Source organism: Marmota marmota, unplaced genomic scaffold (genome assembly GCF_001458135.2).
Source record: "Marmota marmota marmota unplaced genomic scaffold, marMar, whole genome shotgun sequence".
In the NCBI taxonomy this organism is placed as follows: domain Eukaryota; kingdom Metazoa; phylum Chordata; class Mammalia; order Rodentia; family Sciuridae; genus Marmota; species Marmota marmota.
Window position 1 is genome coordinate 745815 of NW_026000139.1, and position 15432 is coordinate 761246.

A 15432-nucleotide genomic window follows, 5' to 3' on the forward strand; every position below is an offset into this window, starting at 1 on the left:
ATCCTCAAACTTGAGTTCCTCCTGCCTCAGCCTCCCAAGTGACTGGGATTGTAGGTGTCCACACCTAGCTATAACCCTAATTCAGTAAAGTTCATCCTTTTAGGCTCCTCCAGGTTTCTTCACTTGTAATGCTCTGTCGTACTTATTTCCTGTTAATTCTTCCCTTTTGTCTCTTTCTCATGACTTTTATTATGGAAATTTTCACACAAGCTTCATCCCTTTTTTTTTTTTTTTTTGCAGTGCAGGGGATGGAACCCAGGGCCTTGTGCATTCTATGCAAGCACTGTACCATTGAACTATACCTTAGCCCTATTTCTTTTTTTGTTCACTAGTAGAAAACTTGTAGAAAATATATGGGAGAGTGTAAAGAAATGGAAACTGCCTTAACTTACCTTTCTAAGACCACCACCTTGAATATTTTGGGCACATTTCCGTCTAGTCTTTCTTCTGTGTAGTGCTGGGTTGTGCCCCATACTAGAGGCAGTGTGACTCTGTTCTTGGCTTCCTTTTCAGGTTCAGCTCTGTTCAGCTACTTGGGGACCTCCTGTTCCATATTTCAGGGGTCACAGGGAAGATGACCACAGAAACTGCCTCTGAAGATGATAACTTTGGAACTGCCCAGTCCAACAAGGTGGGAAGTTAGCTTTGCTGAGCAGAGGAAACGCCCTGGGGCCTTTCTTTGCTCTGGAGGCTTCACCACCCATGTTCTGTGTCCCCTTCTGTGGGCTATAGGCGATCATCACTGCTCTGGGAGTTGACCGGCGGAACCGGGTGTTGGCAGGCCTCTACATGGGCCGTTCAGACACCCAGCTGGTGGTGCGGCAGGCGTCCCTGCATGTCTGGAAGATTGTTGTCTCCAATACCCCCCGCACCTTGCGTGAGATCCTGCCTACTCTTTTTGGGCTTCTGCTGGGATTCCTGGCAAGCACATGTGCGGATAAGAGAACGGTAAGCTTTCTAGGCCTTGTTCTGGCCCAGTAGCCCCTCATGTCTTCTTTCAGAGCTCCTTGCACTGCAGAGCCTGGGAGAGAGCCAAGGATTCTCTGTTTAACAGAGGAACATTAATTATTTACTTAGTCACTCAGCAAATGTTTACTATATGGAGAAGAAAGGCAGACTTAGTCCCTGTCCTGAGAGCCTCATTCTGGTAGAGGAGATGCATGTTAATCAGTCACACAAACAGATGTTGAGTGCAGCTTTGGCAAGTGCAGCATGCAGTTATACTTGCTAACGCTAGGGGCGTGTGGCCTAGAGAGAGGGTCAGCAGGTGCTTCTCAGAAGAAAGGATGCTTAAAGGTGAAAGATGAGTAAGCGCTAGCCAGCTGTGGTGGTGGTGAGAGAATATTCTAGATAGGGAATAGTGCCAGGGTATGAAAAGGTCCCATTGTAAGCAGACCATGGCACACAGTAGGGGTTAGGCAAGGCCATTGTGGCTGGAGTGAGGAATCAGGGAGGAGCAGGCTTGGCATGAGAAGGCTTGTGCACCAGGTGGGACAAATGGGGTTCAGTGGTTTTGAGAGCAGGTACCCAGTCTGGGCTGATGACCACTTCTGCCAGTCCCCCTTTGGTGCACTTATAGTCCCTGACCTTGGGAAGCAGATTGTGTATTTGATTTGAAGAAGGGTTTGCATGAGACGTTAGAGAGGAGATGGATTTTTCCCTTAAAACATTTGTTCCAAATTTGGCTCCCCTTGAGTAACAGAGATACGTTTTCAATGATCAGGGAAATTGGCCTTGACCTTACATCCTGTGATGACTTTCATGTTCATATATAAGGTGCCTGCTCTTGTTTTAGGGTGTGTATATGTGTGTGAAACAGAGTTCTTTCATAGTGTATTTTGAGCACTGTGGGGCTCTTTATGGTAAGACATTTTGAAGAAGGTTAGTGACTCAGATAAAGCCTGGAGGTTCTAGGTCCTCATTCTGGAGTTATTCTCTGGGTGCCCTGGGTTTTTCAGGGAGTTGATATTTTTAGGTTTTTTTGGTACCAGGGGTTAAACCCAGGGTTATGTATTATGTTTGAAACAGGGTCTTGCTAAATTGCTTAGGGTCCCATTAAATTGCTGAGGCTGGCTCTGAGCTTGCAATCCTCCCTCCGCAGCCTCCCAAGTCTCTGGGATTACAGGTATGCGCCATTGTACCTGTCTGGGAGTTTTGACTTGATCTTTGTTGACAGATCGCAGCAAGGACATTGGGAGATCTTGTCCGGAAGCTGGGGGAGAAAATCCTCCCTGAGATTATCCCCATCCTTGAGGAAGGCCTGAGGTCTCAAAAAAGTGATGAGAGGCAGGGTGTGTGCATTGGGCTGAGCGAAATTATGAAGTCCACCAGCCGTGACGCTGTGAGTATCTTCAGAGGGCCCTGCAGTGCCTGTCTCTGGGTTAGGGTGGGGATCACAGGAGCCCTGCCCCCAGAGATTCACCAGCCTTACTCTGTAAGGGGCTGTTGGCAGCGGGGTGCTGGCCAGGCCACTTGCAGATTTTAGTTTTCTTCTTAGTTTTCCTGTCAGTTTTGCGGGCTAAGAACTAAGCCGTGTGGAGGGCTCCTTGAGTGGCCTTTGGAAACTGGAAATGATTCAGTACTCCTGAGGTTGCTACAGAGCAGTCCCTTTCATGTGTCACTCTACCAGCTAGGTTAAAGTGTGTGGTGCCTCCTTAGTGGGAAGGGAAATGTGCACTGGAGTGGCTGAGGGTGGCAGAGATGGGGAGGGGTGTGCACTTGTTCTCAGGAGAGGAGTCATGAGAGTTGAAGTACCCAGTGGGTGGAAATGTGTTGTCTCTAGCAGTAATTCTGTTTCCATAGCAGCAACATTCAAGGGGTTTGGAGTACTCTATTTCTAAGGTTTGACCTTACTTTCTAAGGTCATTGATCCTCGAAACACTCCTAGAGAGTAGACTGGTAGTGTGTAATGGGCCTTGATTTGGTTGGCAACCCAGAAGCAATAAGTGGATGGCCAGTTAGAAATGTAAGCAAGCAGCCAGTTTCTCAGCCTCAGCATTCTAGTCTGGTTTACTAGTCTCTAGTCTCCTCTTGTGTCTTATTAGTGTAGGTCTTACATTTGTTTTTTATACCTGCATTTGGCAAAGAATCAAAAGAAATTCTGTCACCCAAGAGAGTTGTGAATAATTGAGAAGTTACTGAATCCTTCAGAGGCTGAGTCATGCCTGTGAGCTACCCATAGTCCAGTGGCAAGGCTGGCACATCAAAGTGAGCTTTGTTATGGTGGAATTGATTGCCTAGGGAGCAGTGCCATCGTTAGGCTGTTGGAGACCCAAAGACTTCATAGAGGAGGAAATCTTTAGGTTGAGTCTTGAAGAAGGACTTAAGAGTTTTCCAGGAAGATTAGCAAAAGAAAGAGTTCAGGGGAAGGGGGCCAGGTCCTAGAGGTCTTGCCATTAAAGCTCTTAATTATGAAGTTTGGGTGAGGCATTCACCATGTGTGTACACAGTTCTGGGGTCTGTCATGTGCTAGGAAAGTGCTCTACCACTGAGCTACAGCCCTGGTCCTCTCTGCTTTAACAAAAAGTCCAACATAGGGAGTCATGGCTTGACCGGGTTATAGTCCTTGGCCTGAGTCCCCTTGCTTATTTCCCCTCCCCCTAGGCCTTTTGTGCCTTAATATACTGTGCTTGCACTGTTGCAGGTGCTGTATTTCTCCGAGTCCCTTGTGCCCACAGCAAGGAAGGCTTTGTGTGACCCCTTGGAAGAGGTCCGAGAGGCAGCAGCCAAGACTTTTGAGCAGCTGCACTCCACCATTGGCCACCAGGCTCTGGAGGACATCCTCCCATTTTTACTGAAGCAGCTGGTGAGTGGATCTGGCGCCACACCTACCAGTGTGGCTTTTACTGTCTTCGTAGCAGTAAAACTCAGTAGGTTGCCTTTGCCAAGGTAGTAGAATGTGGGCCTCCAGGGGGAGTGGGTGCAGCAAGACCAGAAGTGACTTTGTGCTTTTCCTAGGACGGTAAGTAAATATGGGTACAGTGGGGGATAAGGAGGTAGTTGGTGTAACTGGTTCAGACATCAGAGATGTGGCAAGAGCCAGCTTCTTAGGGTTGTCCTCAATGTCCTTCTGCAGGATGATGAAGAAGTATCAGAATTTGCCTTGGATGGTCTGAAGCAAGTTATGGCCATTAAGAGTCGTGTGGTGCTGCCTTACCTTGTGCCTAAGGTAAATCTCAACACATGGCAAACACCAGGCCCTGAATCCACCTTGTTAGTCCTGGGCCTGCTGTGAAGACCAGTTCTGAGTGCAGAGGTTGGGGGCTGGTGGTGGGTGGAGTACAGGGTCCTGAGATTTGCTGGGGCAGGCCCTCATCTCTGAGTGGAGTGTGGGCTCCCTTGCTTGCCATTCCTTCCTCAAGAGCCGGTGCCACTGCTGGCACTGAGCAGGTACAGTATTCATCAGGTTGCTGTTGTTCATCATTCCACCAGCTGACTACGCCACCTGTCAATACCCGGGTGCTGGCTTTCCTTTCGTCTGTGGCAGGTGACGCTCTGACCCGTCATCTTGGTGTGATCCTTCCGGCAGTCATGTTGGCTCTGAAGGAGAAGCTAGGGACCCCAGAGGAGCAGCTGGTAAGGGGGCCACGATCACTCCTCTGTCATTTATTAGCAGCCATCCTTACCTGTCCCTGATGATCTGTGCTCAGCACACTTGTCTCTTGTGGTTTTAGGAGATGGCTAATTGTCAGGCCGTGATCCTCTCAGTAGAGGATGACACTGGGCACCGGATCATCATTGAAGATCTGTTGGAAGCCACCCGCAGCCCTGAGGTGGGCATGAGGCAGGCTGCTGCCATCATCCTCAACATCTACTGCTCCCGCTCCAAGGCTGACTACACCAGCCACCTGCGGAGCCTGCTCTCAGGCCTGATCCGCCTCTTCAACGACTCCAGTCCTGTGGTGCTGGAGGAGAGCTGGGACGCCCTAAATGCTATCACCAAGGTGAGGGGACCACTGCCCCCACAACAAGCTTTTTATTGGAGAAAATTCCAGACATTTATAATAATAGATTCTGACAGGATTCCTCCATATACCCATCACTCAGCTTCAACACTGATCAACTTGTGGCTAGTCCTGTTTCTACCACCCCCCAACCCTTCCCACATCTGCATTATTTTGAAGCAGTCCTGAGAGGGAGGGCTGCACATCATCGCTGCTTTTTCCTGGATTCCCACAGAAGCTGGATGCTGGCAACCAGTTGGCACTGATTGAAGAACTGCACAAGGAGATCCGGCTCATAGGCAATGAGAGCAAAGGCGAGCATGTGCCAGGGTTCTGCCTCCCAAAGAAGGTAGGTCAGGGCCTGGAGGTGCAGGGTGCTGCACCCTGCTGCCTTCCTGTGTCCTCACCCCTGGCCTGGGTCTGCAGTGTGCGCTGTTGCAGTGGCGGGTCAGTCAGACTTCATGCTTGAGTATTCTTCAGCGCCTTCACATACAGCGTGCTTCTGCCATGGTGGCCAGATGGGGACAGGGTGCGTGCTTCCCTTGGTTTAAGCTGTCAAGGCCACCTCATCCAGACCAAATAGGTTGCAGAGGTGGCAGCAGCGTTTGTTACCTCTGTGTGCTTGGTCTGTTGGGGCTTGCCCTCTTGTCACCATTCATTTAAGCCTCTTCCCCAGCCAGCCCAAATTGTCATCTCCTAGTTGACTAGAGGATGACTTTCAGGAGCACTGTGCTTTGGGTGGGAGACACGTGGGCCTAAGGCCTTTGGTATTGGACTCTCAGCTGTGGTTCCCTTGTCAGGGGGTAACCTCCATCCTTCCAGTGCTGAGGGAAGGAGTCCTTACTGGCAGTCCTGAGCAGAAGGAAGAAGCCGCCAAGGCCTTGGGCTTGGTGATCCGCCTGACCTCCGCTGACGCCTTGAGGCCCTCTGTGGTCAGCATCACTGGCCCCTTGATTCGCATCCTGGGGGACCGATTCAGCTGGAATGTGAAGGCAGCTCTGCTGGAGACACTCAGCCTCTTACTGGCCAAGGTGAGTGATTGATAAGTTTGGTCTTTTGGTCTGCTCAAATCTTAGAGAACAGATATCTTCAGGACACTGATGTGAGATACCCTTGGCAGCAAGGTGACAGCTTCATTATGGAGAAACGGCATAGCAGAGGGACTTGAGCCCATGAACTCAGACTACACTGCGTCCAATTCCAAGTCCTCCTCTTAGTAGCTACATGGCCCTTGGGAAAGCCATGTAACCTCTGAGCCTGCCTCTGACGTCTGAGACTGATGACACTGCCTACCTTCTGTGGGGCTTAGGTGAACTAATGCCAAACACTGTGCCTGATACAATAAGCACTCAGTACATGGTGATAGTTGTTATTTTGAAGAATCAGTTTTAAAGGAAAAAATTCAGGGCCATGTAAATACAGTGAAAACACTGTTTAAGTTGCTTGAGTTCTTTATTACAGCCACATAAAGAGAAATGCAAAGAATCTGGTGAGAGAATGAAAAAGACAAATTTTGAGAACAACCAAAGTGACTTCAGTTTTTACCAAAAGTATAAGAAGCAAAGATTTAATGTGGTAACTGTTTCAGATGTTCTTAGGGGGTAATAATTAAACCCCTTAGACTTAAAGTATAAATGGAGCCAAAATTCATTATTTTAAAAAAATCTTACACAAGGTTTGGAAGCAAATACACACTTAAGATTTGTAGTTTTTTTCCTTTGGAAGTAAGAGCAACTCCCCAGCTACCAAATGGGATTGTATCAGCCTCATTTTGTGACTTTTTTTTTTTTTTTAAACAAAATTAAATATCATCTTCACCTCATATTCTGTGCTATATTCTTTTCTGTGGTATTTTTGGAGCTCTAGACACAATTGGAGCTCCTACCTCATGGAGCTTGCCCCGACCTGAGTCAGTTGTCACCCATGGGCAGGAGGTTTTAGATTCATATTTACCATCTTCCCCTATTGCGTGCCTTTGAGCAACTTACAAATCTGTCTGAATCCAGTGTTTCCAGATGTTCATTGGCATTGAATCTTTAGACAGACACAGGGAGATTCCTCTTTTACAAGAACTAAATTTTCTCTGGCTCCAACTATGTTTTATCAAAAGTGTGCCTATTGGGCTGGGGGTGTGGCTCAGTGATAGAGCACTTGCTTAGCACATGTGAGGCACTGGGTTCCATCACCAGCACCACGTAAAAATAAACAGGCTGGGGCTGGGGCTCAGTGGTAGTGCACTTGTCTGGCATGTATGAGGCACTGGGTTTGATCCTCAGCACCACATATAAATAATTAATAAAAGTCTATCAACAACTTCAAGAAATTAAAAAAAAATAAAGTAATTGTTCCATCTGCAACCATATATATTTATATGTGTGTGTGTGTGTGTGTGTGTGTGTGTGTATTTTTTTAAGTATGCCTGTTTTCTGTGTATAGTCAGGGAGTGAGCTGGAGTTGTATTGAGGTGGATGCACATGTGTATTAGGTGGATTCTCCAAGGTCATTTGGGTCATGGGCTTGTTCCAAGGGCTCAGTGTGGAGAGCTTGGCCTACAAATCTGTTGTTTAGTAGCTGGTACCTGCTGTTATGTGGACATCTCCCTGCCTTGGCACGAGAACTGTACTTCTGACCATCAGCTGCCTACCTTGCTTTTTAATGGATTCAGAGGAGGAGGATCTGAGACGCTGTTCTTCTAGATGGGTTTCACTGAGATAAGCTGTGATACAGCCAGGGCTGCAAGGCAGCTCCCTCTGACAGTCACTGCTCTACCGCCTCCTCTTCCTCCTGCTTTCTCTAGTGTGACGAAGGATGCTGAAAACAGATGAGGAGGCTGAGCAGAACCTGTCTCTGCTGTTATTGCCAGCCTGTGTGAGAGCTTGGTTAACTCCAGGTGGTTTGTGATTATTGTTTGCTTTCATTCCTGTAGCCTTGGAGTGGCCTTGGAGTCCACCACAACTATGATTTTTGGGTGTGTGTTTTTCCCACAGGTTGGAATTGCCCTGAAGCCCTTCCTGCCCCAGCTGCAGACCACCTTTACCAAGGCCCTACAGGATTCCAACCGGGGCGTGCGCCTGAAGGCTGCTGATGCACTGGGGAAGCTCATTTCCATCCATATCAAAGTGGATCCCCTCTTTACAGAGCTGCTCAATGGAATCCGAGTCATAGAGGACCCAGGTGTCAGGTAAGGTGCTTCTGAGGGAGTGTGTAGCCTCCAGGAGCCAAGGCAGCTGCGTTGGGCTGTGCCTGTGCAGGTAGAAGGCAATGGTGGGGAAGAGGCAGGGGTTAAGTCAATGCATTGGTTCCCTAGGGACACCATGCTACAGGCCCTGAGGTTTGTGATTCAGGGAGCAGGTGCCAAAGTGGATGCTGTTATCCGGAAGAACATCGTCTCGCTCCTGCTGAGCATGCTGGGACACGATGAGGTACAGCTGCAGTGGATGGCTGGGCTGGGGGCTCTGCTGTTTCTTGTCTCCTTTCTTTGAGTGGCTTCTCCATGTTATATTATTACCTGGACCACTCTACTGATATTATTGATTCTGGCTTTAAAAAAATTTTTTTTGGTGCTAGAGATAGGATATAGGGCCCCTAGCCTGTTGATTCTATCCTATAGATAAGGCAAGTAATATTTGTGCTGTTCCAGATCTCTCACCATTTTGTTCTCTAATTTTAAGTCACTTTCCCTCTCTACCCCTCATTTCTCTTTGTAAATCAAAGATGTTCATTTTTTTTTTTTTTGTTTTAATATTTATTTTTTTTTTAGTTATTGGCGGACACAACATCTTTGTTGGTATGTGGTGCTGAGGATCGAACCCGGGCCGCACGCATGCCAGGCGAGCGCGCTACCGCTTGAGCCACATCCCCAGCCCATAAGATGTTCATTTTTTGGTTCAGGAAACATTTATAGAAATGAAGGGCCTTGTGTATGAGGCCTCGTGGTTGTAGACATTAAGAAATTTAAAAATCTGGTAGGATAAATCATCTTTGCTGTTTGTCCAAGAAAGAGGATGAGACTTGTCTGGGGCCACACTTTATCCAGTTACAGAATCAAAACCAGAATCCAGTTGGGCGTGGTGGCACATGTCTGTAATTCCAGGGACTTGGAGCAGGGGAATTGCAAGTTTGAGGCCAGCGTAGATAACTTAGTGAAATCCTGTCTCAAATTTTTTAAAAGAGTTGGGGGTGTAATTCAGTGATAGAGGCTTGCCAATCATATGCGAGTCCCTGGCTTCCATTCCCAGCAACACTCTCTCTCTCTCTCTCTCTCTCGCTCGCTCGCTCGCTCGCTCACACAACCCAGAATCCAGGCCCTGTGCCTCCTGATTGTGCCCAATTCCATTATCCCTGTCCAGTCTGGAAGCATTTGTTAATTGGCTGCCAAGCACTGCAGGTCCAGTCAGGGGGTGGGTAAGACTTTTCTTTTTCCCTTTTAACAACAACAATTCTGTTGTGGTGGCCTAATTTACATTTATAGGGCTAATCTTGGGAGAGCATGCCTTTGGGTTCTGTGGTTTCACACTTCGTCGTGTGCATACATCTGGGCCAGTCATTGCTGCTGTGTTTGTTCACATAGCTCTGCAAGGCTGGTTCTGGTCCTCAGCTGCCATCTGGCTGTAGCCCTGGCTTCTGTGGATACAGATGAGAGCATCTGTCCTCTTTTGGTCACAGTCAACAAGGGCTTTTACAGGGTCATGAACAACACAAATGTTAGTATTTAAACAAATTTGCAGTTTACCACAATGGAGCTTAAAATAGCTTGCTTTGGAGAGAGTGGGCATCAGAGCTGGCTTTGTCCTTGCTTACCTAGGCTTCTGCTGCTTCTTCTCCTTAGAACTTCCACTTGGATTGAAGGTAGCAGTTGGTGCTGGCCTGGCATCAGCTTCCCCACAGGTTGTTGGTTTGGAGGGATGCGTGTCAAGCTGGCATCTACTAATAATACAGTATATAAAATCCCCTCTGTTTTCTAGAGACAGTTGGCCAAGGTGGGAGTAACCAGGAGCTCTTTGTGTACCTGGCCTTGATTTTGATAGAAAACGCTCACTTAGCTGGGTGTGGTGGCGCATGCCTGTAATCCCAGTGACTCAGGAGCCTGAGACAGGAGGATCTTGAGTTCAAAGCCAGATTCATCAAAAGTGAGGCGCTAGCAATTCAGGATGAGGATGAGGCTCAGTGTTAAGTGCCCCTTGGTTCAATCCCTGGCACCAAACAAACCAGAAAACCCCCCGCATACGACATGTGCACACACACACACACACACACACTCTCACTCACACACACACACACACACACACACATACACTCTTACAATCCAGAATCTAGGCTCTGACTCCTGGTTATGCTTGTTCCCAATTCCATAATCCCTGTCCATTTTGGAAGCATTTGTCAAGTACCCATTGGCTGTAGTGACCCAGTAGAGGCAGCAGACAGTCATCTGGGTACAAGATGACACACAGATTTGTTGGGAAAAAGGGGCTTAGTGGTTGTTTTCTTGCTGCCTTCCCAGGTGGCCGTGGGCAGGTGGCTCCCCTCTTTGTGCTGTGGTCTTTCCCAGCTGTACCCCTTCTGTCTTGGGGCTATTGAGAGTAACTGAGAGACTAAATGTAAAGCATTCAGATTTCCCAAGGAGAAAGGTGCTATGTAAATACAGTTATTGTTGCTATTGTGATGATGATTACCATATGCACACACACTGGAGTTTTCTATAATTACGTGAAGTGCTTGCTGGGCATGTAATTTTTAACTCTCCACCAAGTGGCAGTTGCAGTGAATGGCAGTCCCAATCTGGTACTGGGAACACAGTGCCTGGAGTAAGGCCTGGCTTCAGAGTTCCTGAGTTTATGTGTTCCATCCTCTTCTCCGTCCTCCCTCCTGGGCCCTGGCCTTACTCCCTATCACTCCCCATTCTGCTCTCCAGGACAATACTCGGATCTCCGCAGCTGGGTGCCTGGGGGAGCTGTGTGCCTTTTTGACGGAAGAGGAGCTTAACACTGTCCTTCAGCAGTGCTTACTGGGTAAGTCTCTTGTATGGGGGGAGTTCCCCTTCATGGGCTTGGGCCCCTTAGCCCGAGGGAAGAGCCCCTGGGCACCTGTCTCCCCTTCCCCTCAGATGATCTTGTAGCACCTGGAATACCCCTTCCTTGGGACCAGTTGCTAACACAGTACTAGAAAGTAGTGCTGTAGCCCTGAGTATCTCTGCTCTAAGAATACAGCCAGAAGCTGGGAGCAGTTTGTGAGAGACTTCTCTGCTACTTTTTGGAACTTTTGCTACAAAAGTGGGGAGGTTGGGCACAGTGTGGCTTGGGGTTTCCACCATGCGTAAGTCTGCACCATGGTCTTGGTGGGACTTGGCTCCCAGGACTCCATGAGTAGGGGTGTGCTGTGAAGTTCAAGTTGACCTCAGTTGTGTCCTCCTACCCAGCGGATGTGTCCGGCATTGACTGGATGGTTCGGCATGGCCGGAGCTTAGCGCTCTCTGTGGCTGTGAACGTGGCTCCCAGCAGACTCTGTGCAGGCAGATACAGCAGTGAAGTTCAGGAAATGATTCTCAGCAGTGCCGTGGCAGACAGGGTAAGGCTCTCAGGCTGCTGGTTCAGCCCTCCCGTCCTCTAGCAAGTATTCCACAGCCATGGCTCTGCTCACCCAGCACAGGGGACATCTCTCCCCAGCTGGGTCTTCAGAGCATGGGTTCTATTTTACTGTGGCTGGTAACTTATTGTGCCCTGGGACCAGTAGGTGATTTCTTTGGGCTCTAGTTGCATCATCTAAACAATGAAGACTTTGAGTTGGAGGAAGAAGATGTCCATTCCTGGTCAAAAGGTCTCTGATCTCTGTTCCTGGGAACTAGTGACTTTGTTCATCTCCTCAACAGCCAGGGCAGCCCATCTAAATGAGAGATGTCAAGGTGTCCTTGGTGTAAAATATTAAGGATGAGATGAGTAGTGAAGGGTCCTGGAGATTACTGGGGAATCTGGTTCTGCCACTTTAAGGAGGAAGTGGGATGCCTCTGCCTGTCTAGCTCTTTCCTTTCTTTATAGATCCCCATTGCAGTGAGTGGGGTCCGGGGCATGGGCTTCCTGATGAAGTACCACATCGAGACAGGAGGGGGACAGCTGCCAGCCAGACTCTCTAGTCTGCTCATTAAGGTGAGTAGGGAAGGGGCCTTGTATAACCCACCAAGCCTGGCTCATGAGAAAGGCCTAGAGCTGGAAGACATGGGAAATATGCCCCTGACTAGTTGGATTCCAGTTCTCCATGAATGGCCTCCAGGAGACCTCTGGACCCTTGGAAATGGAGAGCAGAGTGTTTCTGTGTGTAATTTTTTCAGGCTGAGTCCAGCTTTTTTGCAGATTCTCAGACATGTGACCCCAAATTGAGTTAATAACCACTGTTTCAGGCATCCTCTGTAAGCATCCTGATTTTATAGAATTAAGGACATACTTGGGTTCAAATATTAAGAAATCTAGCTGGGTGCACTGGCGCATGCCTTTAATCCCAGTGGCTTGGAAGGCTGAGGCAGCAGAATTGTGAGTTCAGAGCCAGCCTCAGCAACAGCAAGGTGCTAAGCAACTCAGTGAGACCCTGTTTCTAAATAAAATACAAAATAGGACTGGGGATGTGGCTCAGTGGTTTAGTGCCCCTGAGTTCAATCCCTGATACCAAAAACAAAAACAAAACAAATATTAATAACTCTTCCCTTTCTGCCTCCTTTCCTTAGTGGCATGTCACTTATTAGTATGGTTATGGCATCCATTCCAGGCCCTAATAGGACAAGCCATGGAATCTAACAGTGGGACTCCCATAGGAAGTGTGAAGTTGCTTCTCAAGCAATTATGTGCCCAGAAATCGGAACTAAATTTTGCATTTTAATGGGTTAGGGCCATGCCTGAGACTCTGCCTCTGTTACCAGCTCCTATGTGATTCCAGCTGTGTGCAGATTTTTGTTGCGTAATGAGGTTCCAAAGATACCTGGCCCCCTGCTGGGATTTCTAGGAGCCCTAATTAGATCTGCCCTCTGTGATGGCATCAACTTGTATTCACTTGTTCACTCAGCATTTACTGAGTACCCACTGCTGGGCTGGACCCTGAAGGAGTAGGGAGGAACAAAATGGATGAGATCTTGGAGCCCATGGGGAGGGCCCTTGGATTGGGTTGTCAGGGAGACAGACCTTGGAAGGATGAGAAGGAACCGACAGAATGAAGATCTGGGGGCCAACTTGGGCAGTGGCTTGTTTGAGGAAGTTAAAACCCTGTGTGGGCCAGAAGTAGTGAGCCAAGGCGAGGGTGGCACAAGATGTGGTGGGGAGGTAGATGGGGCTGGATCATGCTGTCACCCTCTTGGGGAGGGACAACATTGGAAAGGAACAGTAGGGTCAATGACCATGATGAAGGGAAAGTCTCAAGGCTGAAAATTTGGGCTTCTTTGAGATACAGACTGCATGTGTCTGTGTTCCTCTCACAGTGTCTGCAGAACCCATCCAGTGACATCAGATTGGTGACTGAGAAGATGATCTGGTGGGCAAATAAGGACCCACTGCCTCCCTTGGAGCCCCAGGCTATCAAGCCTATCCTGAAGGCTCTTCTTGACAACACCAAGGATAAGAACACTGTCGTAAGGGCCTACAGTGACCAGGCAATTGTCAACCTGCTCAAGATGAGGCTGGGCGACGAGGTGTTTCAGGTGGGAACCTGGCCTGAGTGCCTCCCAGAGCATGCTGCGGCCTTTGGCTTGCTGTTTTTCTTCTGCATGATAGTACTTGGCCCCATTGTCTTCTCTGCTACCATGTAGGTTTCAGCCTTCAGGAGCAGATTGAGAGTTAGGTGACTGTCCTGGTACCTGAAAATAGATTTATCTTGGTTTTCAGACTTTTTCAGAAGTAGAGCTTTTTCTTCAAATAAAATCTCCATGGCTTCCAAGCATGTATCACAGACCCCAGTGGAGTGGCCTTTTTGAGGCCCAGAGTCCTGTTCCCTCAGCCCCCTGCCCCTGCAGGCAAAGCACTGAAAGCTGTGACATCTGCTCCCTCAGCTTAGGAAAAACGCATCTAGCGTTTTCCTGAGCTGTCCCTGGACCCATCTGATTGGCTTATTTTTTGCCAGATTCTGCCTCAGTGGCTTGGTTCCGAGGTTAGCATATGTCTTTGTCTTGATTTGACTGGGAATTTGAAGCCTTGTTTTCTGACTATGTCTCCTCACGCCCACTCTTCCTTACAGTCCCTCTCCAAGATCCTGGATGTGGCCAGCTTGGAGGTGCTGAATGAGTGCAACCGAAGGTCCCTGAAGAAGCTGGCCAGCCAGGCAGACTCCTCGGAGCAGGTGGATGACACCATTCTGACGTGATAGGCCTGGGCCCTGCTGTAGCGTTTCAGCTCCACATCTTTGTTCACTGTTTTCATTTTTGAAAATACGTTTGTTCCGATGGGGAGCTTATTAGATGGCATTCCCAGAAAGTATTTTAATATATCAACTGACCACAGCCAAAGCCTTAAATCAAACCCACACACAACTGAAAATTGCCTCCTCCATCCCACCCTTTTCTTTGAAGAGGAAAAGGAAAAGCACATGCATAAGCCTCAGCAAATGGCAGCCCAGGGCCGGCTATCTATCTCAGCAGGCCGTGTCTGGGACCAGGAGGGTCGAACTTCAGGTTCCTCTTCTGTGCTTGAGCTCTGGTTCAAGACCTGGCGCTACCAACCTTTGCCTAGATTCTGAGTGGGACATAGATCTGCAGAGCTCTGCCGAGTCTGGTATGTCTTGGTTTGGCTTTTCAATATTGTGCGGCCTGGTGGATCTGACCTCTGTTGGGTGAAAGTGATATGTAGCTCTGTCAGTTCCCAGGTCAGGGGAGGGTTTTTGAGCAGTCCGTTTGAAGGAGGAATGTTTAATAAAGGCTTTGATTTAATCTGAATAGAAGCAGATCTTTTATAATCTCCAAATATCCATTAATCATGAAGCTTCCTCATCTGGAATAAGGAAGGGTTTGCAACTGTTTTTGGTGGTGTTGGTGACACTGATTTCTGGGCATCCCTCTACCCTGCTTTCAGAAGTCTTTATCGATCCCTAGATCCTTACAGACATTTCAGCGGAAGGTGGGGCTCTGGTTGGCCACTTCCTGGCTCTGTCCTGACTTGGGAAGGTGGGAATCCCCTGGGGGTTAAGCTGTAGTGACCCATCCCCCCCCATCCCCCGTGGAGTAATGTTCCTACAGTCCAGGGACTTGCAAGAGGAAACTGGAGTTGCAGTTCAGCATCTGCCTCTTTTATGAATGACTTCCTTCCTCCTGATTCTTAGAAGGCTCGTGACATGCACATCCTGTCTGAGGGAGCACACCCCACTGGGCCTTAGTGACGCAAGTTTTTCTGGGTTTTTCTCTGGTCACAATACAGAACAAACCTCTATCAAAATTACTGGCCAGGCCTGTAAAAGGAAGAGAAATACAGAGTGGTGGTAGTGAAAAACAAAAACAAGCATTGTTTATTAATAATGCAGCAGAGGT

General features: G+C 48.4%; 1 protein-coding gene across 3 annotated transcripts in view; it reads left to right on the forward strand.

Annotated features, from left to right (window-relative positions):
• Gcn1 (GCN1 activator of EIF2AK4) overlaps nucleotides 1–14844 on the forward strand; it is a 63256-nt gene extending 48412 nt beyond the window's left edge. For 2 of the 3 annotated variants that reach the window (XM_048785704.1, XM_048785705.1), the window contains 16 exons: nucleotides 514–631; nucleotides 733–948; nucleotides 2177–2341; nucleotides 3644–3805; nucleotides 4076–4168; nucleotides 4390–4575; nucleotides 4674–4943; nucleotides 5179–5292; nucleotides 5744–5974; nucleotides 7931–8124; nucleotides 8251–8365; nucleotides 10855–10951; nucleotides 11359–11507; nucleotides 11975–12082; nucleotides 13399–13617; nucleotides 14151–14844. In XM_048785704.1, coding sequence (XP_048641661.1) covers nucleotides 514–631; nucleotides 733–948; nucleotides 2177–2341; nucleotides 3644–3805; nucleotides 4076–4168; nucleotides 4390–4575; nucleotides 4674–4943; nucleotides 5179–5292; nucleotides 5744–5974; nucleotides 7931–8124; nucleotides 8251–8365; nucleotides 10855–10951; nucleotides 11359–11507; nucleotides 11975–12082; nucleotides 13399–13617; nucleotides 14151–14276 — 2563 coding nt within the window. In that variant the 3' untranslated portion in view covers nucleotides 14277–14844. The remainder of the gene's footprint in view (nucleotides 1–513; nucleotides 632–732; nucleotides 949–2176; nucleotides 2342–3643; nucleotides 3806–4075; nucleotides 4169–4389; nucleotides 4576–4673; nucleotides 4944–5178; nucleotides 5293–5743; nucleotides 5975–7930; nucleotides 8125–8250; nucleotides 8366–10854; nucleotides 10952–11358; nucleotides 11508–11974; nucleotides 12083–13398; nucleotides 13618–14150) is intronic. The other variant, XM_015505155.2, reaches the window with a different exon arrangement.
• Nucleotides 14845–15432: the final 588 nt, after the last annotated feature.